Raw genomic sequence first — 25882 nt, 5'->3', positions numbered from 1 at the left:
CATCTAAACAAAGCAGCAATACCTTAAAAGACTAAAGCAACGAAACTCCTATCAATGACATACCTGCGGCTGAGATGATAATTCCCAACCTCATTCTTTCTGCTACCAGTAGAAGTGGGTGGTGTGATCACTTGGAAAGTATTATAAAGATATTTAGCAAAAGGCATAAAGGTTTTCATAATGTTGAACTGATAATTTATTCAAAGACAATTATAAAAACAAAAAAGAAGTGAGTGCATGAACATGTTTATTGTGATTTAGTCTCTAATAGCAAACAAAAGGAAAGAGCAGCTTATATGAGATTTATGATAAAATAAGTGAAAAAGAAAGAATATTATTTTGGTTATAAGAAATATGTATTTATGGGGAATTTAAAAGTGTGGACACAAAAATTTTGATTGATTTTTGGATGTTAAAATGTTTCCATAATGATATATAAGACGAAAATTGAAATACCAAATATCGATTAGTAAATGTAAGAGCATTGTTATTTGAAGTATTAACAACCATATCATCCAGCACCATTAAAGAAGGCTCATTATTCAGTTCTAGATCAGTTCATACAGACAAATAAGTTATGCATTGCCAAATTCCAGGACGCTATTCACATAGGTTACAACATACATGGAACCTCCTTGAGTTGTTCAAAATAGAAGCTCTGATTTCATGGTTATTTTGCATTTGCGTTAATATGTTCACCTTTTGTGACTCTGATTATCTTATGGTATTCTGTATTGTTAATTATGCAATTATAATGTAAATGATAGATATCTGGTCAATGTGAAAAGCCATGGACTTTGATTCAGAAAATCTGTATCAAGTTCATTTCTGTCACTTAATAGCTTTATTCCTTCTCAGCTTGTGTTTATGTATAAAGTAGTAAATTACATACAGATTGAGAAGACATAATTAAAACAAACTTATGAATAGTAAGGCACTAAGAATTGTTATGTATTTTATAATAATAATACAATTAATTGTATTAATAATTATTATGTTGAAGAAAATATATGCTACTATACCAAAATAAGACAATAATTCATTGAAGTCATTTTTCTTGTATTAAAGACATAGAGGTGAGAGAGGACAACTAGCAAAGATGTTTATATGTTGAAGCTCACATTTAGTGTTATTTACACAGTAAATACGTAACACTTTGCACATAATGTCAAGGTTTTCGTGCCGCCTTTGATGCTTACCTAAAAATTACTCCTTGTCCATATAATTGAAAAGAATAAAAATTTTATTCTACTACGCATTTTTCACTTAAAAGCCTCTAGATTAAATCACTTCAAAAGACCTCATATTGAGCTTTTGGCAGAGGGTTTTGGGTATGTTTCAAAGACATCTGAATGTATGCTTTCAACTGACTCATTTACTCTCTGCTTTCTGACAGAAAGTATGCATGCACATGTAGGAAATATAAGTGGAATTGCAAATAAGGTCATTTACTTTTAGGAATATATGTATATACTACTGATAAATGATGCGTTGACCAATCTTCCTCCAGAAAGTCAATGAAGACGGTTTAATTTTGACCATTTGAAATGTTCCATTTCTTTTTAAAATTATTTTGGAAGGGCTAGTATTAATTTTATGAAAGTAAAGATTTGAAGGAGGCTAGAATAGGTTTGAAAACTATTACTATCTGTTTTTATTTATTCACCCTTGTCAACAAAGGAAATACTTCCATATTGTAGCTAAGATTTATCATATACATGAATAATGTTGATATTGAACATACGTATAGAAGCTTGTGTGAATAACATAATTAAATAAGAAAAATGTATTTTGTAATGCTAAATAAAATTTCTCACCTAAGATGACAGTCTGAAATTTATTTATTCACTGTTATTTCTCATATTGATTAAAGGAATCTACTTATAGATTAGTATTGTGATTTAAAGATAAACAGATATTTTTGGTGCATGCATATATTTGTTATGCGAAAGTGATTCCTTATGTTTTTAAGAGAAGCAACGGAGATTTACTACTGAAAAATATATGAGAGCAAATATGATTACTTTGTAAAGGGCATTTTAATAACGGTTCTTTTAGTCCAAGTAGATAAAATATAAAATTTATCAATTTTAAATATCTCTCAGATGCATTCATTTACTGAACATCAACTAATATGATTATATTTACAATAATTAAAAAATAGTCTTTTGCTTGGAGAAAAACATTTTAATATATCAAGATTGATGATTTTTCTGTCCATTTGACTTAATACTAATTTCCAGTTTAGGGGCAAAAAGATCATTTGTAGAAGCATGAATTCAGTGAAGCTGTTTTTTAATAATTTTTCTCCCTAATCCCTTAGTATAAATCTTTGGGGACTTTTTTCTTTGAGTATTTATATGTAAGGCATGAAGAGTATCATTTGCATTTTTATTTGAAATGTTCTGACTTTTAGATGAAAAGAGGTCCTAGAAATTTTAGAGTTGTAGAATCTCCCCTCCCTTAAAGCATGCACGTATTTGTCAGATGTATTTTCTGAGCTCTTAATTTGTTCAGACAGTGTGCTAAGTTCTGGGAAGCAAAGATAACTAAACCATGCTCCTGCTCATCAGGAAACCTCTTCCATAGTGAGATCAGGCCCATGTTAGAGTATGTAGATGCTGCAAAGGAAGGAATAATCATTTCTCCATGGTTGGGTGGATGGCATGGGGAAAGGCTCCGAAATAGTTTTTCAGAGTAAATGACAGCTGAGAGTTTCTTTTAATTATACTGGAGTATCTATTCATAACTGGCGAATAAATACTATTATTCAGATGAGACTATTTTTTTACAATCATACAGTATTTGAACGACTATGGGTTTGGTCATATTAATTATTTTTCAGATATTACAAATCTGAGACGGGATCTTGCTCTGTCGCCCACGCTGGAGTGCAGTGCCATGATCTCGGCTCACTGCAACCTCCACCTCCTGGATTCAAATGATTCTCCTGCCTCAGCCTCCCAAGTAGCTGGGATTACAGGTGCATGCCACCATGCCTGGCTAATTTTTGTATTTTCAGTACAGATGGGGTTTCGCCATGTTGGCCTGGCTGGTCTCAAACTACTGGCCTCAAGTGATCCGTCCTCACTGGCCTCCCAAACTGTTGGGATTACAGGCGTGAGCCACCGCGCCTGGCCATGTTTTCAGAAGTAATTTTAATTTGGATGCCTCAAACCAGCATCACTCATGTTTAATTCCATTTATCAATGAATGTAATACTAAATGTAAAATAACACTAACACATCATAATGGAAAGTTACTTTGGTTGTAAAATATGAATTATATTTAAAGTTGCTTCCTAACTTTTATTTTTTTATTTTGCATTTTAGATGAAAGAGAAGATGTTCAAAAGAAAACATTCACAAAATGGGTAAATGCACAATTTTCTAAGGTAAGAATGGTTTGTTACTTTACTTTTAAGATCTAAGTTGTGAAATTTTCAAAATGGACTATGTACCTGTGTATCTTAAAAATCCGTTTTATTTCTCTCATAGTGTCATTTTATTTTAGCTGTGCAAATCTGGAAATATTATGTTCACTCTTATTTAAGGAGTAAGCAGCAGAAGATATGGCAAAGATACACTATTTAATTATATAAAATGTATATCTTTGATTCTTCTTGACAATGTGAGTTTCTTTAATGACATGAGTCCTCAGAGTTTATAGCTGCAATCTTCCATCGAGTAGCTAGAATATGTCACCCAGTAGAAGAAGATATGAGGGAATTTTGTTGTGAAAATTATCATTTTTTTGTCCCTCTTGGTCTTTACCAAGTTCAAGAAAAGCAATATAATTGCTTTGGGTGTATTCAGCCACTATAGTTTAGAGCATATTTCAAATGATTAAAGACAATAAGTTCATCTTGTTTTTGTGCAGGCTTCAATCCATACTCTTAATATTTACTTAATTTGCAAATACAACTCAATTTGTAATCAATAGCGTGACTCTAGATGATTATAGGTGGACACAGAGCAAGATATTCTTACCTTGAAAACTAGTATTAGGAATGCAATATATGGAGGTTTATCGGGATGTCAAGGTTTAAAAGACTTGCATTTTAATTATTATCCTCGATTTGGGTAAATCAATCAAATGTTTGGTGAGTCGGTTTTCTTATGTTTCCATCATGAATGTTTGTATATGTATATGTTGATTGCTTAATTGAGACATCAAATCTAGATAATGGAAAAATAAAGCTAATAAAATATGGCCCTTAAACCCAAGGCTTTAAGAGTGGCATAGTTTTGATAATGGATAGTTTGTTTCTTATTGTAATGATTTAAAGAGTCACTAAAAGTGAAAATTTCTACTAAAATGCCTGAAACTCTTAATAGCTATGAATTACTCCCTCTATGGGTCTGATTTTGTAAAATTCATGATAATGGATCCAAAACAATCCACTAGGACATCCAATCTCAAAAGTTCTCCCTTTTCTATGACAAACATTTTTAGAATATCATCTATTCTTTGTGGTATTTGGTAGTAGAATGTTGCCATGTACTCTTTAATGTAACTTACTGAATTTTAACTAATAAAAGTTCATTTTATTTACTTGCTGAATAATTAATAAATTTCTATTACAGATGTAAACAGCAACATGTATTTTAAAAATGTTTTTTAAATCCTCAACTTTTTTTAGCTAAGTGAAATAAAATATAACAACACAAATATAGAAGAATAAATAAAAAGTAAACCTAGGATATTTAGGAAAGTTATTCATAATTCTCCAAATATTTATAAGATGGTTATATATAGTTTAATTGCTGTATATACTGGCATCATTGACATTTTTAGGTTTTGGAATTCTGAAGCAGACAAGAGATACATTTTGAAACAAACATACAGACAAATCAGAATTGTGAAGAAATTTTCTGAAATAATAAATGTAACAATACTCTGAATCTTTGAATTGAACTAGAGTAATTTTTAAAAGGTGTGTAAACATGACAAGTACTGTGTATCCTCATTCCCGCAAGTTGAAATAGATCTTCGCTCTGTGCATTAACCTTTTCCATTATCATTTATCACAACTCACCTGTTAATATAGAAATCAAAGCTTGATATCCAATCCATCCTCTATTTATATATTGTTAGCACTGCCTCAGAGCAATTCGGTATATTTTTTTCTGTCCTTATGAATGCCCATATCTTAAAACTGTAAAATATTCACATATATGAGCACATTTATTGTTTTCTTCCAAAATATTTGCATCCTCTAATTCAACTCATACTTTTCATTTATATTACAAATGTTCTCCCTAAGTCTGTTATAACTGATCAGGAGAGTCACCATTCTTTCAAGTACAGAAATTCTATTATCAAGCATATCCTAGGTGTCAGGAATAGAAATAAAAGTTTACAAAGACAGAGGAGAAAACTTATTTAAAGGTAAAATGTATATATACGTGTGCACTAACTTCTAATTTTGAGAACTTGCAAAGAGTCTTTTTCCTCTTTTCTTATTCTTTTCTGTCAAAACTTAGCTAAATGACTGCATTCTTTTAGACACTTTTGAAGAAGATGGGAATTTAGAGGAAGCTAGTTGATTCAGTTTAAGCCACTTGGTGAAACCAAAAGATAAACATAATTGTGATATATATATATATCATTTGGCAATGTATTGCATCGCTGCATGCCTTTCAGCAGAATTCTAGCCCTGTAGGATACACAGATTAGTTGAAGTGGAATCTCCTGAACTCATGGAACCTACACAGTTATTTGGGAGTTTTTGGTTAATTGATAAATGGAGTAGAACTGAGTGGGCTCAGTGTGGGTGGTCTGAAGAAGGCAGTAACCTGAGCTAGAGGGAATCTGGTAACCTTTATGAAGAAAGCTCTAAAATGTGAGCCCAACAAAGGCAGGAATGTATATCTTCTATATAATCTCATTGTTGATTACTAGTACACTATATAAATATAATAAATATACTAGGTCAGTAGTACAAATCATTAAATCTATGCTAACTGTAGAAACAGAAGAAAAACTGGGTGGAAAAATTGTGTTGAAGAAGACTTTAAAAAGAGAAAAAAGAGAATGAAAAATTCTGTCTGTGTGGTAAATTAGACACAGGCACACACACATTCATACAACTATAAAAATGCCTCACTAATAAATCTAACTCATATTCATTTTTATAGTCATATTAATGTCTATCTGTGTCTACTTTACCACACAGACAGATGATAATTTTTCATTGCCTTTTATATACACATTTATATAATATTTGTAAATTATAGAGAGACAACAAAATATTTCCTTGTTATTTTGTAAAGCTACGGAAGGGATATTTTAAGGAAATAAATGTGATTAAATGTATCCTTGTTGTTGTGGCGTCATTTGAAGCCAAATGTGTCTTTGCAGTAAATCTAACTGATTTTCCACTTTCCTGGTACCATTTTAAAAATAAGCCCTATCTCTTTTTAAAATAAGTCTTCTATTAACTTTGATTCCAAAAAATTCTACTAGAATGTGATTTATCACATCTATTATATAGAGATAACTGAACAATATTTATCTCCACATAAACACAAAACCATTTCTAGATAAGATTAATTCAGAGTAAATATTCTTTCCATGTAATTTATTGATATGTTATAATCCTTTAAAAAGCCTCGTGTATACTCTATGACAAATATGATTCGCATTATAAAAATCTTGCTCATCCATGCAGGCTTAATAAAGGAAAGTACAGTTTTGAAAACATGACCAAAAATAATTTTGTCATAAAATGTGCTTGATGTTTGTGTTTGAGAAAAAATTTTATGGGAAAAAATATTTACTGCCAGATCAATTGAGAGAGATAAACTATCTCCCAATGAGTGATATGATGGTTTTGATCCTATACTGAATTTAGTAATCATCATTATTTCCATGCTCACTCCTCTGTCTGACTTTTTTCCAACATAGTATGCATGTTTGACTTAAATGAAGTAGAAATGCATAATTAGTTTTGTCTAATGTCTTCACAAAAGCCCATGATATGATAGTGTTCCTGGACCAAACTGAGGATTGGGCTGCTTATTCTTGTGGCCCAATAACGAGATGCAGATGAACGGGAAAAGGAGGAAGTTTTTATTTCTGTAAGTGGTTACAGGGAGAAGACCTGGAAATTATCCCCAGACCAACTCAAAACTATAAAGTTTTCCAGAGCTTATATACCTTCTACGCTGTATGTCTACATGTAAGTGTGTATCCATCTAAAGACATAAATGATTAACTTCTTCTAATCTGTAACTAAGATCTGATTCCTGAAGACCTTCCTCTGGAGCCTCAGTAAATTTACTTTATCTAAATGGGTCCAGGTGCTGGGATGATTACCCTTATCTTATCTCCGGCTAAATCATGGAGTTTGGGGGAGTTCCTTCAGATGCCCAGTAAACTTGTTTGTGGAGTCCTGGGGAGTTTCTTCAGACCCCCAATAAAGCTTTTTTAATTCTAAAAGGGTCCTGTTAAGAATTCCTTCATTATCTTGTCGTGCTTCAAGGCCCAGGAAAGGCCTGGGCAAAACTCTTGGTGGGCTTTTGTTACCGTCCAGCCTTTGTTTAAGGGCGCTGGCTCTATCAGCTTTTAATATGTAACTTTACCACTCAGTCAGTGCTGAAACAGTTGTTGTGGAGGCCCGCATTAGTGAGACCTGGCCTGCCACAATAGTTCATTTACCTCTTCATTGCCGCAACATGTATGTCCACATTAAAAATCCAGGACTCACCCTCTTTGGGCAATATCATGTGATAAAATAAATTGATATGACATACTTCTTGCAAGATTTCTTTTTAATTTACCTTTTAGCCAGCATGATAAGCATGATGTAGTGTAAATTAACACTAAACTTTTGAGTCAGTAAGGTAGGCTTTCTTTTTTTACCTTTAATTTTAAGTTCAGGGGTACATGTGCAGGTTTGTTATATAGGTAAACTTGTGTCACGGGGGTTGGTTGTACAGATTATTTCATCACCCAGATATTAAGCCTAGTACCCATTATTTTTCCTGATCCTCTCCCTCCTCCCACCCTCCACCCTCCGATAAGCTCCAGTGTGTGTTGTTCCCCTCTATGTGTCCGTGTGTTCTCATCATTTAGCTCCCACCTATAAGTGAGAACATGCAGTACTTGGTTTTCTGTTCCTGCATCATTTTGCTAAGGATAATGGCCTCCAACTCCATCCATGTCCCTGCAAAGGACATGATCTCATTCTTTCTTATGGCTACATAGTATTCCATGGTGTATATGTACCACATTTTCTTGGTCCAGTCTATCATTGATGGGCATTTGAGTTGATTCCACGTCTTTGCTATTGTAAATAGTGCTGCAATGAACATATGTATGCGCGTCTTTATAATACAATGATTTATATTTCTCTGGGTACATGCCCAGTAATGGGATTGCTAGGTTGAATGGTAGTTCTGTTTTTAGCTCTTTGAGGAATCACTACACTGACTTCCACAATGGTTTAACTAATTTACTCTCCCACCAACAGTGTATAAGTGTTCCATTTTCTCCGCAGCCCCACCAGCACGTTATTTTTTGATAAAGCAGGCTTCTTCACACTACTCTCTACCTTAGGAGAAAACGTTATATCCATACTTTAATTTATTTGAAAAGAAAGGTGAATATAAAATTGAAATTCTCTGAGTCTTATTTTTCTTATATGTTCTTGCCTACTTGTAACAAAACATATAATAAAAGGGCATTATAAATAGTAAATCATATAAACACAAAATATTCCCATTTTTGTCGTTATATAATGTATTTTCTGAATTGAATTGAAAAATGCATATATTTATGAATTTTTTTCTACTGAATCTCTCCTTCTTATTTACTTCTATTCTTTTCCATGATGTTACCTGGTCTTCTTGAGAACATGACATTTTAATTGTAATCATTGTGTTCCTAACTCCATAATTTCATGATGCTATTGAAATGCACATGAATTTTAATTCTATAACCTAGTTTGTAATAAGCCATATTTCCTTGTTTCTCTACATTGGATGAATCTGTTCCTGCAGCAACTAGTAACCCCAACAATCTGACTGGTGAGAAATTCAATCTCCGTAACATTTTGCATTCTTCTACTTCTTTCCACTTCCATTCCAAAGGGCCAGGTAGAGTCCAGAATACTGTAAGTGTCCTGGTTTTCAGTGCATTTTGGTCATAGCTGATATGCTTAATAGCCAAGTAAACATGGCTACATAAAGGACAGCTTGTCCACAATGCCCTGCCTTGCTTGAACACAGAAGGTTTTGCTGATGATGCTCTGTGCTTGGTATCTGGCCTCTACAGCCATTTAAGTAGGTTGTCTCAGCACAACATTTGGAAACTCTGTAAAGGAAGTAGGATGTTGGCCTTCACAACTTCATCCCTTTCCCTGTGTTTGAGGAAGCTCATTAAACCTCTCTTTAATCTGACTGATTGCAAATTTCCACTGTCCCCGAATCTTAACTCCCATATCCCAATAACCTGTTCAGTTGGGACAATATATCAATCCTTAATATGAATCTAGATTTTCAGAACTAAAGTTTTTGAAGGGTGATTTTCCTCTGGATACTTGTTCATTTCTTTATTGATTATGGTTTTGGCTACCTTCTTGGCATCAAACAGGGAAAACAGAGCATTTATTCATGTGTTATTATCCTATTACACTCTGTATGCCAATTCATGTCCTCAACACATACACACAAACACACACACGTGCGCGCGCGCGCGCGCACACACACACACACACACATACACACACCCAGTAAACATATTCTGTATTTAAAATGAGCTTAGAAGTTTTTTAAAAAGGATGATACTGGGACAAAGTGGCAAAACATTATTTCAGTGAAGGAGGTGACAATATATATGTACCTTTCCATTGTGTAAGTGAATTCTAAATCTGTATATAGCTAACACATTTATATATAACTATTGTGCAATGTGCCTGCTTTAACAGAAGTAATCGAGCAGAGCTATTGTGCCATGGAAGGTTTTACATAGATCTAAACTGGCTCCTGTGCCCCTGGCTTCCTGTTTGTTTTTATCTGATAATAGGAAGAATTAAATCATTAGAGCAGATGACGTACAGTGAACTATGTCTCTGGATGCTGATGAGCAGCCTGTACAAGACTTTGGTAACAATTGAATTATTTAGTGCAATTATTTTGGAGAGATGAATATTGATACCGGAAACTTACGGAAATCCTCGTTTCAGAAATAGTGAGGATTGGGAACTTTTTGTTTATGTATACCATGATGTTAATAATCCTACTGAAAATTATATGTATATGGTTAGTTGCTCCAATAATCATATGATACAAGTATTCAAGATGAGTAAAATGTGAATTTATGTGGCTTGCTCACAGTAAATAGGAGAGATGAAGCTAGGACCCAAGAAAATGGACTCTAAAACTCATGATATTTCCATACCTATTATTGTTGGGACAAAAATTCCACCTACCCAATAATGCATTTTGGGGACAAATCATCAAATTGATAAGTCCTATGAGAATCAGGCAGGGGGGTTGGAGACAGTGAAGACTCAATAACAGGTGGTATTAAATGCTCGCTTACTCACAGAGGATTTAATCTACCTTTGAATGTTTAGTAACCCCAAAATGCAACCATTGTTTAGGAAGTTTTTTAGTTGATTCTTTCTGAATGATTTCTAATACAAATGCCCCTCAACTTGTGTGGTTAGGTCCCTATAAACCCATCATAAGTTGAAAATATCACAAGTCAAAAATGCCTTTAATATACCTAACCTTCGAAACAACATAGCTTAGCCTACCCTACTTTAAATGTGCTGGCTTAACACTATCCTAGAGTTGGGCAAAATCATTTCACACAAACCTATTTTATAATAAAGCTAGCTCATGTAATTGATTGAATACTGTACTGAAAGTGAAAAACAGAATACATGTATGGGTACTCAAAATACGGTTTCTACTAAATGTGTATCACCTTACACTATTATAAGGTCAAAATATCTTAAGTCGAGAACTGTTTGTACTTTAAATGTTAATATTTTTACATACTGCGTTTTGGTGAGTGAAGTAATCTTAGATTTCAGTAGAGTTATTTAAAGTGAATATTTTCATTTTCAAACATTGCTTTTTATTTCTACTACTCATAAACAAATTATTGTGTTTACATGATAATTTGAATATTAACTTTAAACAGTTTTATATGAAATTCAAAATACCACTTTATTGGCATGTGAACTCCCTAACATCTACACTTGGTGTTAAGATGACTTGTCGAATGATGTGTTTGTGTTTGGAATCAAGATGATTATACTAAATGGTTTAATCTACTGAGAACCATTCCCTTGAATGTTTTCCTGAAACAATCTTTGCAAAGTACCTAAGTAACAAAGGATATTACTCAGTTAGTGAGACAAAAATGGATTGTGATAGGTCTCACTGTTTTCAATGAAAGACAAATCACTTATTGTTAATAGTAAAGAAGTTTCTTAGAAATATGTTGCTGTTTATCAACCCAGTGTTACTGAGATCTTGACAATTCCTTTTAGAAGGTAAATGTTTTGGTCTCTAAGTTATCATGTCCTGATACAAGAAAATTGGAATTATTGATTACACCTATATTCTCTGGAGTGGTCTCAGTGCCAAGCATATTTAGCTTGCATATGTAAATATTTACCAATTAGCATGATTGTTGTTAGCAAAAAAAAAAAAAAAAACAATTCTTTATGTCTGATGGGCCTATCCATTATTTATCTGATTTTATTTTGCTTTCTAGCAAAACAACATATATGGACATTAGTGAAGCGTTTTTATTTAGAAAAGAACAATTGACACTCTGGTACCATCCTATCAGAGATATATGTTTACTAAAATAACCTTTCAACATTTAACAAATACTTATTGAATGCCAGCTGTGTGCTAATCATTCTGTCATAACAGTGATGAAGGCATAACCCAACATGGTTTTCCCTCTCCAAGAGATTATCATCTGAGAAAGGAAACAATTGCATCAACAAATAATTAAAATAAAACATAATCTTTAATGCAATAGAAATGCTGTGGGAACATAGAAGACAGAATGACTAATTGCTTGGAGAGGATAATAGCTTTTTAAAAGATGGTGACATTTAATCCGGTGTTGTCTACGCAGAGACAATTTCAAGAAAGATGAAGGCAGAAGGAATTGCATGTAGAAATGTGTAATAATCAAACAAGTATGACTTGTCAGGTGAGTAGTAGCAAGGGAGATCTTTAGGAGTGAAGAAAGAGAGGTTGTGAGAGGGCATATAATGCCATTCTTGAAGAATTATATTGTTGTGGGGCTGGTTGAGCCAACAATAAGATAATGGCTTAGTCATGTTATTTTGCAACTTCTGATTGAAGACTGTGAAGCTCTAAAACAACAGGCAATGATAGAAGAATTAGACTGCCCCACCACCACTAATGCTTCATGCAAAATTTGGTCTGAAGTCTACCCTTTACATTTGGCAATAGACATAGAGACCTAAAATGGAAAAGCAAGCAGGCTACCATTTTTGTAGAGTTGTTTGATACCATGCACACTCCAAAACGATGCAGCAATACGCATTGGAATTACCTAGAAAATGTGTTAAAACATGTATTGCTGAGGCCCATAGTCAGAGTTTCTAATTCCATAGGTCTAGGGTGGGACCCAGGAATCCGGATTTCTAACAGGTCCTCAGGTGATGCTGATGCTGACGGCCAAAGAACCACACTTTGAGAACCACAGTGTTAGAATTTCAGTAATTTAATCAGGTCTGTAGTAGAGAATGTTGGAGGAAACCCCACTGAGGAATTTATTGAACCCTCAAAGGGGAATGACCTTTTTCCAGTTGAGAATCAATGCAAGTACTTGATTTAAATTGGGATTTATTTTGTGGGGACTATACTCAAAAACTGAATGAGTTAAAAGACTTAAAATCAATCAATCTGATACTGATTGAGCATTCTTCGTGCAAAATGTTTGAAAATAGAAATGTTTCAAATTTTGGATTTTTGTTTGGAATATTTGCATTATACTTACTGGCTGAGCATCTCAAGTCCAAAAATCTGAAATCCAGAATGCTCCAATGAGCATTTCCTTTGTGTGTCATGTCAGCCCTCAAAAGGTTTCTGATTTGGGAGCATTTTGGATTTGGGATTTTTGGATTTGAGAGGCTCAACCTATACCTATTTTTAAAAAAATGTGTATATATATGTGTGTATATATACACACATATATGTACATATATACATATTTATACACACATGTACATATACACACATATATGTACATATATACACATATACACATATATGGATATATACATATATACACATATATGGATATATACATATACAGACATATATGGATATATACATATATACACATATATGGATATGTACATATATACACACATATATGGATATGTACATATATACACACATATATGGATATGTACATATCCATATATGTGTGTATATACGTATACACACACATAGGTATATATACATATATACACACACATAGGTATACATATATACACACACATAGGTATATATACATATATACACACACGGGTATATATACATATATACACACACATGGGTATATATACATATATACACACACATGGGTATATATACATATATACACACACATGGGTATATATACATATACACACACACGGGTATATATACATATACACACACACGGGTATATATACATATACACACACACGGGTATATATACATATACACACACACGGGTATATATACATATACACACACACGGGTATATATACATACACACACACGGGTATATATACATACACACACACACGGGTATATATACATACACACACACACGGGTATATATACATACACACACACACGGGTATATATACATACACACACACACGGGTATATATACATATATACACACACATGGGTATATATACATATATACACATATAGGTATACACACATATACACATATAGGTATACACATATACACACGTGTGTACACACATACACACGTGTGTACGCGCACACACACGTGCACGCGCACACACACACGTGCACACACGTGCACGCGCACACACACGTGCACACACACGCGCGTGTACACACACGTGTACACACACGCACACACGTACACACGCACACACACGCGTACACACACGCGCACACACGTGTACACACACGTGTACGCACACACACACGTGCACACACACACGTGTGTACACACGCACGCACGTGCGTACACACACGTGCGTACACACACGTGCGTGCACACACACGCGCGCAAACACACGGGCGCGCACACGTACGTGCGCACACACACGTGCGTACACACACGTGTACACACACGTGTACACACGCACGCACACGTGTGTACACACGCACACACACGTGTGTATACATATATACAAATATACACACATGTGTATATACACATATACCCATATATACGTATATGTATATATACATGTACACACATATATACATATACACACGTGTATATATACGTGTATATGTGTGTATATATACACACGTATATATACACACATATGTATGTATACGTATATATACATATGTGAGTATGTGTATATATACACTTTTATATACATATATGAGTATGTGTATATATACGTGTATATATACACATATGAGTATGTGTATATATACGTGTATATATACACATATGAGTATGTGTATATATACGTGTATATATACACATATGAGTATGTGTATATATACACGTATATATACATATATGAGTATGTATATACACACGTATATATACATATATGAGTATGTGTATATACACGTACATGTATGTGTATATACACACGTACATGTATGTGTGTATATATACACGTACATGTATGTGTATATACACACGTACATGTATGTGTGTGTATATACACGTACATGTATGTGTGTGTATATACACGTACATATATGTGTGTGTATATACACGTACATATATGTGTGTATGTATACATATATAGTTGTTTTACGTTATAAGACTTAAAAATACTTATATGATTTATATATATATTTTTAAAAATCCTTGTTATTTTGTGTTTCAGGACAGATAGGTGATGAATAAAGATATTAATATATTTGTATTCAAAGGTTAGAAAAAAACATTTTGTTGTGGCATTACTATTGACTGTATCTGCAAATTTCTTTCACTGCAATCCTTTCATGGGCTATTATATATTTTTTTTAAGAATAAAACATTTCCAGTTGACCTACAGAGTCTTTCAATCTCTCTTTTGCGCTTTACTTTGCTTCAGCAGAAGGATTTCATTTTAGTGACACTCTGAAGGTCTTCCTCTGTGCTTCACTTAAGGGTGTTGCATTTTTAACCTTACCAAGATTCCTATGGATTCCTAGAATTATATTTCAAATTATGATCATGGTAGCCAGAACACAAAGAATTAAGATCTAGTCTGACAGTAATGTACTGATATAAGTTTAACTGTAGAAACCTCTCTTGTAATGCACATGGAGGGCAGACTTGTATGTATCTTGGAACATAAAAGGCCGGGTATGGTTTTTAAAAGGGCTTTGCTTATTTGTATCCTAATTTAGCTAATTTCACTATGCCAGTTCTATATGCAGAGATAAGTAATAGTAAAAATAGACAAAAAGTGATCAATAAACAAGTGATCACTTTTGGTCTTGTCCAGAATTGTGGCCAGGTGATGAGTGCAAACTAAGAGACCTTTTCATTAGAAATGTGTGAAGTTACTCTTTGGTTTACCATTAGCTGTCTTTTAGTGAGAACAAATGAGAGTTGCAGATGAATTTGCTAAATGTTTCTGTCTTTGATTTAGTTTACCTGGCCTGAAGAAAAAAAAAGTCTTCGATCTACAAGGTCTATGGAGAGTACTTTTCATAGGAACTAGTCCTATTAAAATTACCTGCAGTTATTATGTCAGAGAATAAATATTTTGAGTATTATATCTGTACTTGAAGTTCTTATCCTTTACAAGTAATTTATATTTAAGGAAACATGCTTTGACAGAAATACACATGAAGTCTACATTCTCTATCTATTTCATATCAGGTGCTCTAGTGTTTTGAATACAACAGTTAAGAGATCAAGTCCCTTTAATCATAAGGCCCTGTTAGCTAGCGAGCTAAACGAAAGAGGGAAACATTTAGCAAACTATCTGACATTCCCTATATTTGTTTGTCAACTTGTTTGTTTTTTCTCTCTGCAAGTAGAATATAGAATTTCAGAGAGTGACAAGTGCTAAGAGAAAAAATAAAGCAGGATAAGGGTAGAATAGGGATATTTCAAAGGGTAGGTTGCCATTTTATGTAGCGGGTCCTGGAAAAGCCTCACTTAAGAGGCATACAAAAAACCTGAAGGAAGGAAAGGAGGGCATCTTGCAGGTGTCTTGGAGAAGAGAGTTCTAGGCAGAGGGAAGAATATGTACACTCTGAGGAGGGAGTGCGTGTTTGTGGGATAACAAGGGAGTCAAGATGGCTGTGCAGAGTGACTGAGGAAGAGCGGTAGGATCTGCAAGTGGAGTGGTATTAGAAGGACAAATCAGATAGGGCCTTATTGACCGTTGTAAAGGTCTTGGCTTGTACATTGTGGGAGATTAGGAGGTTTTGAGAGTTCTGAACAGTAGCCAGAAATCATGTAAGTTAGAATGTAGGATGTAAAGGTAGAAGTAGAGAGATGAGTTAGAGGATAATGTAGTAATGAAGGGTGGGTGTGTACGTGTGGCTAGGATTAGGTTGATGTCCATGGATCTGGGGAGAAATGATCAAATTTTGGATACATTTTGAAAGTAGATGTAACAGGATTTGCCGATGGACTAAAAATGGAGATTGAGAGAGTGGAGAAAAACAGTTTTAGCTTGAGCAAAAGGAAGGATGGGATGGTTATTTACTGGGATCAGAAAGACTATTGCAAGAGAGAGTTTGGTGGCAAAGTATAGGTAAATTTCCCATGGAAAATCATTGAAAATAATTTTAGATTTAGTATGTTTTTATGGAAGGAGTATTTATTTTCAACTCCTAAAATTTATCCTCAAGAACAAGAATAAATACATTTATCTCTATTAAAAAATAAGGAACAATGAGAGATGATACAAGTGCCTCTAGCATTGTATGTGTGTGTACAACCAGTGAACGTTAACTTGTAAATCCAGTAGCAGTAACTTGATCTTTGTCTCTCTTCTGATCTGATAGAATGCAAGGTCTATGTCTACATTCATTTTTTTGCATGTAGATGTCCAGTTGTTTCAGCATTATTTGTTGAAAAGGCTATCTTTGCTCCATTCTCTTGCCATTGCTCTTTTGTCAAAGATCAGTAAACTGTATTTATGTGGGTCTATTTCCACACTATTCTGTTCTATTGATGTATTTGTCTATTATTTTGCCAATACACTGTCTTGATTACTATCATTTCATAGTAAGTCTTGTAGTCAGATAGTGTCAGTTTTCCAACTTTGTTCTTCTCCTTCAATATTGTGTGGGTTATTCTGGGTCTTTTGCCATTGATATAAACTTTAGAAACGGTTTGTCTATATAAGGCAAGGTAACTTGCTGTGATTTTGATTGGGATTGCGTTAAATCTGTAGATCAACTTGAGAAGAACTGACTTCTTTACAATATTGAGTCTTTCTATCCATGAACACTGAATATTTCACCATTCATTTAGTTCCTCTGATAACTTTCATCAGAGTTTTGTAGTTTTCTTGTAAAGATCTTGTACATTTTTTAGATTTATTCCTAAGTATTTTATTTTTGAAAATGTTATTGGAAATGGCATTATGTTTTACATTTCAAATTCCACTTGTTCACTGCTGGTGTGTAAGAAACAATTGAATTTTATATATTAATCTTGTGTCCTGCAACTTTGCTACAATTGCTTATTATTTCCAGGGTTATTTTTGGATTCTTTCAGATTTTCTACATAGATGGTCATGTCATCTATGAAGAAATACAGCTTCATTTCTACATTCCAATAGATATGTCTATTTTCTTTGTCTTATTGCATTAGCTAGGACTTCCAATATGATGTTGAAAGAGTGGTAAGAGAGACATTTTTGTCTTGTTCCTGATCTTCCTGAGAAAGTTTTCATTTTCTCACCACTAAATAGGATGTCAATTATAGGTGTTTTTGTTCATTTTTTTAATATTGTCATGACCTTGTTTTATAAAATACAATTATTTCTCTCCTAACTTTCTGTGGACCTCAATTATAATTTTCCCATAATTCTCTTCTGCTTGCATTGCTCATGTTTTCTGTCTTCTTCCCATTTGTTCTTATTTGCTTTATTTTGAGGAACTGTTTCTCATTATTGAAGTCATTCCTCAAATTACAAGTGATCTTAGCTTTTGGTTTATATTTAAGTGTGAGATACTAACATTTGATAAAATTAAAATCTATTTCATGATTAAAGCACATTTAATATAAAACAGAATTGAATAATTTTGTTGATATATTATATATATATATATGCGTGTGTGTGTGTGTGTGTTTGTGTGTGTGTAAAGTCCAAAAGTTTGTACATTACTTAAAGAAGAAACATCTGATGCATTCTGGATAAAGACAGGAAAACCATATGAGTACTACAGCTACCTCCATTAATACTTAACATTGTGTTGAAAATATTAGCCATTGCAACCCGACAAGATAAACCAATTCGAGGCAAAACAATTGCAAGCAGCGGTAATGGGATCCCAATTTACAGATAGAATTGTTTACCTCAAGAGATCACACAAATCAATAATATTAACAAACACAAATATGAACACAAACAAATACCAATAAAATAATTTAGTAAGTTAGCAGACTATAAAATTTACAGGCAAAATCAATAAAATTCATTTTATAGGTAATGAGCTAGAAGTTTTTATGGATGGTGCACACCCATTTGCAACAATAGCAACAACAGCAAAAACAAGAAACACATTTAACAAGAAATTTCAATACCTATGTTTAAAACTCTCCTGAACAACCCAAAAGGAAATCAAGGAGAAAGATGCTCCTTGTTCCTGAAAAGCATGGCTTAACATTATAAAGTAAACTATTGTTTTTAAGTTAATGTGTAAATTAAAGGCATTCCAATATAATAAGTAGTATTTTTTTCTGGAGTTGGGTAAATTGATTATAAACTTTATATTAAAAAATACACAAGTAAAAATAACCAGAAAATCACTAAAAATAAATATCGATGAAGGGATAGGGAAACACAAAATTGTAAATTAAAACTTAGGGAAAACTATCATATTAAATTTAAATTTTCAATAAAAACTAACAGTTTGTTAAAATGTGTTTTGTAAAAATATATTTCTATCAACTGGGAAGGTCTGGTAGTAATGAGTATACCTAGCATGCAGATATTCATTGCTAAGTCTCATTCCACACTGAAAGAAGTCACAGCTCATTAGAAGAATATATGATACTTCATCCTGGCCAAGGAACGTAGTTGGTGAGTCTGCAGCCTTTGTTAGAGCCATAAGGCAAGGAAGTACTTCCCAAAATTTGCTAACATCTTGAGTTGTTCATTTTTCTTCTCCTTTTCTCTATATGCTTGTAGAGTTATGCCTTTTTAAAAAGGTTTTCTTCCTGTCATTTTATGGAAAGGCTTCAAATAATTTTTAAAACATATTTATAGATGTTCATACTCATATATTTTCCTGATAGTGAAAGAGAAATTTATGCATTTAGTAACAATAAATGTTGGCCTAGATTTTCCCTAATGGTCTCTTCAAGAATCTGGAGCATTCTCTATCTCCACAAAGGATGGAAATGTTTCATTTCAATATGCCAGTTTTCAAGTAAATTTGATTTAGTTTCTCTCTAGCAGAATGCTTTATATTACTGATTGTAGTATCATAACTTACTTCCGAAACATCGAATACAATTTTGGAAGGTCAGCAATGTCCTGTTAATATTTAAGTATGCCTCACTATATAATATGTGCATACATTCTGGAAGAAGCATTTAAAATGAAGACTGTTTCTAATAATATATTAAATGAGCTATGTAAGTAGAATTTTATGATAGCTGATATTGTGATTTTATTCAGAGACTATTTATATAAGACATTTCAGCATATCTGCTAAAGAACAAACCTATCATCTAAGTCAGTAAACCAATAATTTGAATTAAAAAAAGGACAGAAAGAAAATACGAAGCAACTTGAAAGATCATTAAATACACTGCCTGATAGTTAAGATTCTAAACAGTTACATTATATGAATAGTTTACTGTATATTATATATTTTCTATTTCCACTTTGTTATAGGTAAGCTAATCGGATGTCTCAAGTTATAAAATAATAGCACTAACTTATAAAATAAGTGCTACCTTTCTTCCACTCCCCAAAATACACAAGATTTTATTCTTCATATATGATAACATTTGTTGTTTGTTTTCTGTGGTTGAAAGGGAAGTACAGGAATAAAATAATGTATTTTGCAACAACTTGGATGGAACTGGAGGCCATTATTCTAAGTAAAGTAATTCGGGGTGTTCTCACTCATAAGTGGGAGCTCAACTATGAGGATGCAAAGGCATAAGAATGATATAATGGACTCTAGGGACTCAGAGCAGGGGGAAGGGTAGGAGATGGGTGAGAGATAAAAGCCTACATATTGGGTACGGTGTATACTTCTCAGGTGATGGGTGCACCAAAATCTCGGAAATCACCGCTAAAGAACTTACCCAGGTAACCAAAAACCACCTGTTCCCCCAAAAGTATTGAAATAAAAAAATGTAAGATTTTGAAAAATTAGGAAAAGGAAGTACATTTTCATGTGTTGCTCTGTTTTAGTACACCTGGTGCAGAGGTCCCTGAGGAATTTTTTTCTTTTTCTTTTTTCTTTCTTCTTCTTCTTTTTTTTTTTTTTGAGAAAAAAATATCACACATCTGAGGCAGGAGAATAGGGTCTGGAGGAAGGGAACCTAAGGCCATTTCACGCTGACTTCCCTAGGACTAAACTGAAGGCAAAACCCTAACTTTCCACGCCTAAGTAACATAAGGACCAGAGGCTACTCCCTTTGCAAACCTCCCACCTTTTCTGTGTAGCAGATGGGAAATTGGCTGTCCCCAACCAATCAGACTGATTGTGGGCCCAGTCTTTGCATAGAAGTGCAACTTTGTAACTTCACCTTAGCCTCTGATTGGTTGCTTTTTGCAACCAATCAGATGTTTGCACAGGAGTGTGTCCTATGTAACTCTACTTCAGCCTCTGATTGGTTGCTTTCCACAACCAATCAGACCAATTGCAGGCCACCACTTCATTTACGTGGGGTGAGCATGAAGTGGCCAGTGGGAAACCTGTAGAGGGTATTTGGACCCCAAAAGATTTTCTTTATCTGGGCACTTGAGCCGCTGCTCAGCCCGCTCCCACACTATGGCGTGTACTTTTCATTTTAAATAAATCCCTTCATTCCTTCCTTGCTTTGTTTGTGCATTTTGTCCAATTCTTTGATCAAGACACCAAGAACCTGGGCACCCTCCACTAGTGACACACTGATAAGATCTTATTATATTGGGCTGATAATTCACCTACACTTTTACCTTCTGAATAGAAAAGGCACTTGATTAGAGATGTATATATCTAGGTGCTGGGATCAACTATGCCATTTGCAAAGTACCTTACTTCTTGAGCAAGAAGGTAACCAAAAGAGGAATGAATAGGCAATATAATTTCTTTTAAAAATGAATTAGTAAGCTCTTGTGGTTACAACAAGAGGACTGTTGTTTTGGTTCTTTCACAATTTTCTATAGTAAAATTTGTTAGTATTAAAGTATAATGTTGATGCCTATATTTTTAAAAGATATAAAAGTAAAGATTTTAAAAGAGAATTAAAAAGGTTTTGAGGGAACTGTTTTAGATTAAGTAAGATAATGAAGAGAAACAATGCTTAAAATATTAGAAAAAAAGACTTATGAGAAAAGTCAGAAGTACTGAAACTGTCTAGCCAAAGTAGAAACGAAACCAAATGATACCTTTCTCATATTAATTATTTGAATGCTTTGGTTTTGTTTTTCTTTATTTTATATTCTGTTAGACGCTGTCTTTCTTGTCTTCAACCAATTCTTTTCTATGTAACATTAGACAGTGTCTAATAATAATACACAAAAGAAAAAAGTTGTAAAGAAACCACCCACATTTTCTCTTCAAAAGAAAAAATAGTCTGAGAACTCTGAATGTCTAAAGTCCTTGAATAATAATGGTAAATGGAGGATGGTTCATGAGTGTTTTTCAGTATTAGCAAAAGACTGACAAAAGCATGAGTTTATCAACAGGAAGTACATATAGTCAGACTTATAGACTGAAACTGTTCCTAGAGCTGTGTGTCCCTGTTTTAGAACTATCACCACAGTCACTGAAGCCCTGGGCAATTCACAGACATTGCAAAATCACCACAGTCCCTGAAGGCCAAAGAATGAGACACAGGAGTCTTTTATCATTTCATAACTCAGTGTGCCCATTCTTCCTAATAGGCAGGACCCAGCATCTGTGGTCCTCAATACAACCATTTAGAAAGTCACATTGTAGTCACTCCTTTTGCTTGTTCTGGCAGGGACTGAAGTTGGAGCACAAAAAATCTTGTAAAATTCAGTTCCTATATCAGGGTGTTTCCCCCTTTTTATCATGAAGTCACATGTCCCATCCTGTATCTTAACAGTAGGTGATTATTAGAAAGGTAGCTGGCACACAGTAGATTTATAATAAAAAATGGAATAATTAGAGTGCCTAGCACACAGTAAATTTATAATAAAAAATATAGAATAATTAATGATGAAGAAATGAATGGTAGATGTAGTAGAATAGAAAGATATATAGGAATCCTGAGAAGTTTGGCAGCACATCCAATAGAAATGTATTGCAAAAAGTTTATATAGTATTTACATTTCTTATAGCCTCATTTAAAAACTGAAAAGAAACAGGTGAAGTAATTTTAATAATATTTATTTAACTATATGTAAAACAAAAATATTTCTTCAACAGGTAATCACTATATTAATTAGTATTATTTATTGCATTATTTATTGTACCACCTCTCTAAATTCCGTTGTGAATTTTACACTTCCAGCAAATCTCAGCAACACAGGATAGCCACTATTCAGGTGCTCCAAAGCCACGTGTGGCTAGTGGCTACCACATTACACAGCATAGCTATAGAGGGGTCTTAGAATATTCTGACTAAGTCAGGAAGGGACTTTTGTCACCTCCACCAACATCCCATGGGTCAGAACCCAGTCATATGGCTAAACTTAATTGCAAAGGAAACTAGAAAATGTAACTATAGAGGAATCTTTAAGAAACTATTGGTCAGACAACCTAAGTGTAATGTGACAGGATATTATCTAAAATCTTAATTTGAAACAATTACATATAGTCGATATAAAATGCATAAAATAGACAAGGATGTACTATTTTTGAAGCCAGGTTCAAACTGTATATAATGAACACTATTGAATAAAGCAAGATTTAAAAAAAATTGTGAATTGAATAAAAATATGTATAGTAAATGTACACTCTATTATGTAAACTAAAGTATGTTTAGTATAAAAACACCCCTATACTAAAACTCCTTTCAATACTCCAAAGCAGTAAGAAAAAAAACACAAAATATACATTTACCAATCTTAATAGTCTAGCTTATAAACTGATATGGAATTCGTTACATGATCCCTGTTTGAACATTATGTAAGACTAGCCCAGGAAATGATATGGAAAAAGGAATGAAAGGTAACTTTCAACGAAGTTACATGGGAGAGTGATCAAAAGAAAATGTGACTTTTTTTCCTTCACTCAACACGTGTACGTGACGCTTCAAGTATGCAACAATGGATCTGTGCTCAAGTCAAATGCACAGACCAGAAACAGAAATTGGTCAGAAGACATTTCTTGTTTTTTGGTTTTTTTTTTTTTTTTTTTTTTTTTTTTGAGATGGAGTCTCACTCTGTCACCCAGGCTGGAGTGCAGTGGCACACTCTCGGCTCACTGCAACCTCCGACTCCCTAGTTCAAGCGATTCTCCTGCCTCAGCCTCCTGAGTAGCTGGGACTACAGGCACGTGCCACCACACCCGGCTAATTTTTGTATTTTTAGTAGAGGCGGGGTTTCACCATGTTAGCCAGGATGGTCTCAATCTCCTGACCTCGTGATCTGCCCGCCTCAGCCTCCCAAAGTGCTGAGATTCTGCGTTGGTCATCAATGTTTAAACATGTTAAACGTAACATGTTACATTTAAGTAACAATACCTACATAATCATGTAAGTACATTCATTGCCAACTTAAAAGGGAGTCTTCAAAGCAGAATTGTCAGAACTTTTAGCTTCCCTGGGCCACACTGGGAGAATTGTCTTGGGCCACACATTAAATACAGTAACACTAATGATAGATGATGAGCTAAAAAAAAAATCTAAAAAATATCTCATGATGTTTTAGGAAAGTTTACAAATTTGTGTTGGGCTGCATTCAAAGCTGTCCTGGGCCTCATGCAGCCCGTAGGCTGCGGGTTGGACAAGCTTGATTCAAAGTTAACATTTTTTCTCCAAAATTTTCCCTACTGCTATCGCGATCAATTTGTTTCCTCTGAAGTGACTGATTTTAACTGAGATATTTTTGTTTGTTTGTTTTCTGGTTCTGCATGTATAAATCCTTCGAATAGTGTAAGGACACTGAATTTCCAGCGACTTCTGTTTTAAAGGTTCACACTTCAAACTATAACATGTTGCATAATTTTTGGAAAAGTGTCCTAAAGCTTCCATTATTAGCCTATAAACTATAGTTTTGGAAGAGACTTTGCCCACCATTTTACATTACTAGCTGTGAGTGCCTAACATTTAGTAAGTACCCAAGAAATATGAATGTTAGAATAAAGTCATACATATAAGAAATTCTTTACATTGTTCAACTACTGGAGAATATGTTATATGTAGTGATTATTTTTAAAAGCATTATAAAAAGCATTTCAATTTGTTCAAGCATCTCAATAAGTTAGTTAAAATACACAGAAAATGAATAAAACAATTAGAATATATATGTAGCATTTGTGTGCGTGTGTGTATATATAAACATATATGCATATGTGTGTGTGTATATATATATAAATAGGTAGACAACTTTAATTAAAATCTGAATGTGGTTAGCTCAAGTCAGGTAAATTTGAGAAAATCTTTACAAAAGCCATTTGCTCATACTACTCACTCTCAGATTAGTTGTTCATCAGGTAAACAATTTGCTAAATAAACATTTAAATAAAAGAAACACATTGCATAGGGGAAGAAAACATAATTTTACCTCTACCTTGATTTTTTTTTTTTTTTTTTTTTTTGACACTGGGTCTCACTTTGTGGCCCAGGCTGGAGTGTGGTAATGCAATCTTGGCTCACTGCAGCTTCAACCTCCCGGGCTTGAGCCATCCTTCCACCTCAGCCTCCCCGGTAGCTTAGCTACAGGCATGCACCACCATGCCGGGCTAATTTATTATTTTTTTTACTTTTTGGAGAAATGAGGGTCTTGCTGTGTTGCCAAGGCTGGTCTTGAATCCTTGAGCTCAAGTGATCCTTCAGTCTTAGCCTCCCAAAGAGCTGGGATTACAGGTGTGAGCCACCGCATCTAGCCTCTACCTTTATTTCTTAACTGGGACTCCTATAACAAAAGAGATATCAACAAGAAAAAAACAATAAAGTTTACTAACATACACACCTCATGTATACATGAAAGATATATAAGGAAAAATGAATAAATTTCTCTGACAAAGAACAATACGTTTTTTGAGAAGTTACAAGACAAGGGAAAAGGACCTTGAGTCTCTATGAGTGGCCAATTTCAGGAAGGCAAATATATGGGAAACTGATGGTAGATAAAGGCTAGTTAAGAAAATTTATTATGTAGATTCCTCTGATGCAGTCT

At 33.9% G+C, this 25882-nt stretch overlaps 1 protein-coding gene across 13 annotated transcripts in view; it reads left to right on the top strand.

Moving 5' to 3' along the window:
• DMD (dystrophin) overlaps nucleotides 1-25882 on the top strand; it is a 2616526-nt gene that overhangs the window by 710535 nt on the left and 1880109 nt on the right. For all 13 annotated transcript variants that reach the window (XM_063804906.1, XM_063804905.1, XM_063804907.1 and 10 more), the window contains one exon: nucleotides 3333-3394. In XM_063804906.1, the coding sequence (XP_063660976.1) occupies nucleotides 3333-3394 (62 nt within the window). The remainder of the gene's footprint in view (nucleotides 1-3332; nucleotides 3395-25882) is intronic.

The sequence above is a fragment of the Pan troglodytes genome, chromosome X, assembly GCF_028858775.2.
Source record: "Pan troglodytes isolate AG18354 chromosome X, NHGRI_mPanTro3-v2.0_pri, whole genome shotgun sequence".
In the NCBI taxonomy this organism is placed as follows: Eukaryota; Metazoa; Chordata; class Mammalia; order Primates; family Hominidae; genus Pan; species Pan troglodytes.
Note: the sequence above shows the minus strand (reverse complement) of the source record. Positions and strands in the feature narration are given on the sequence as shown.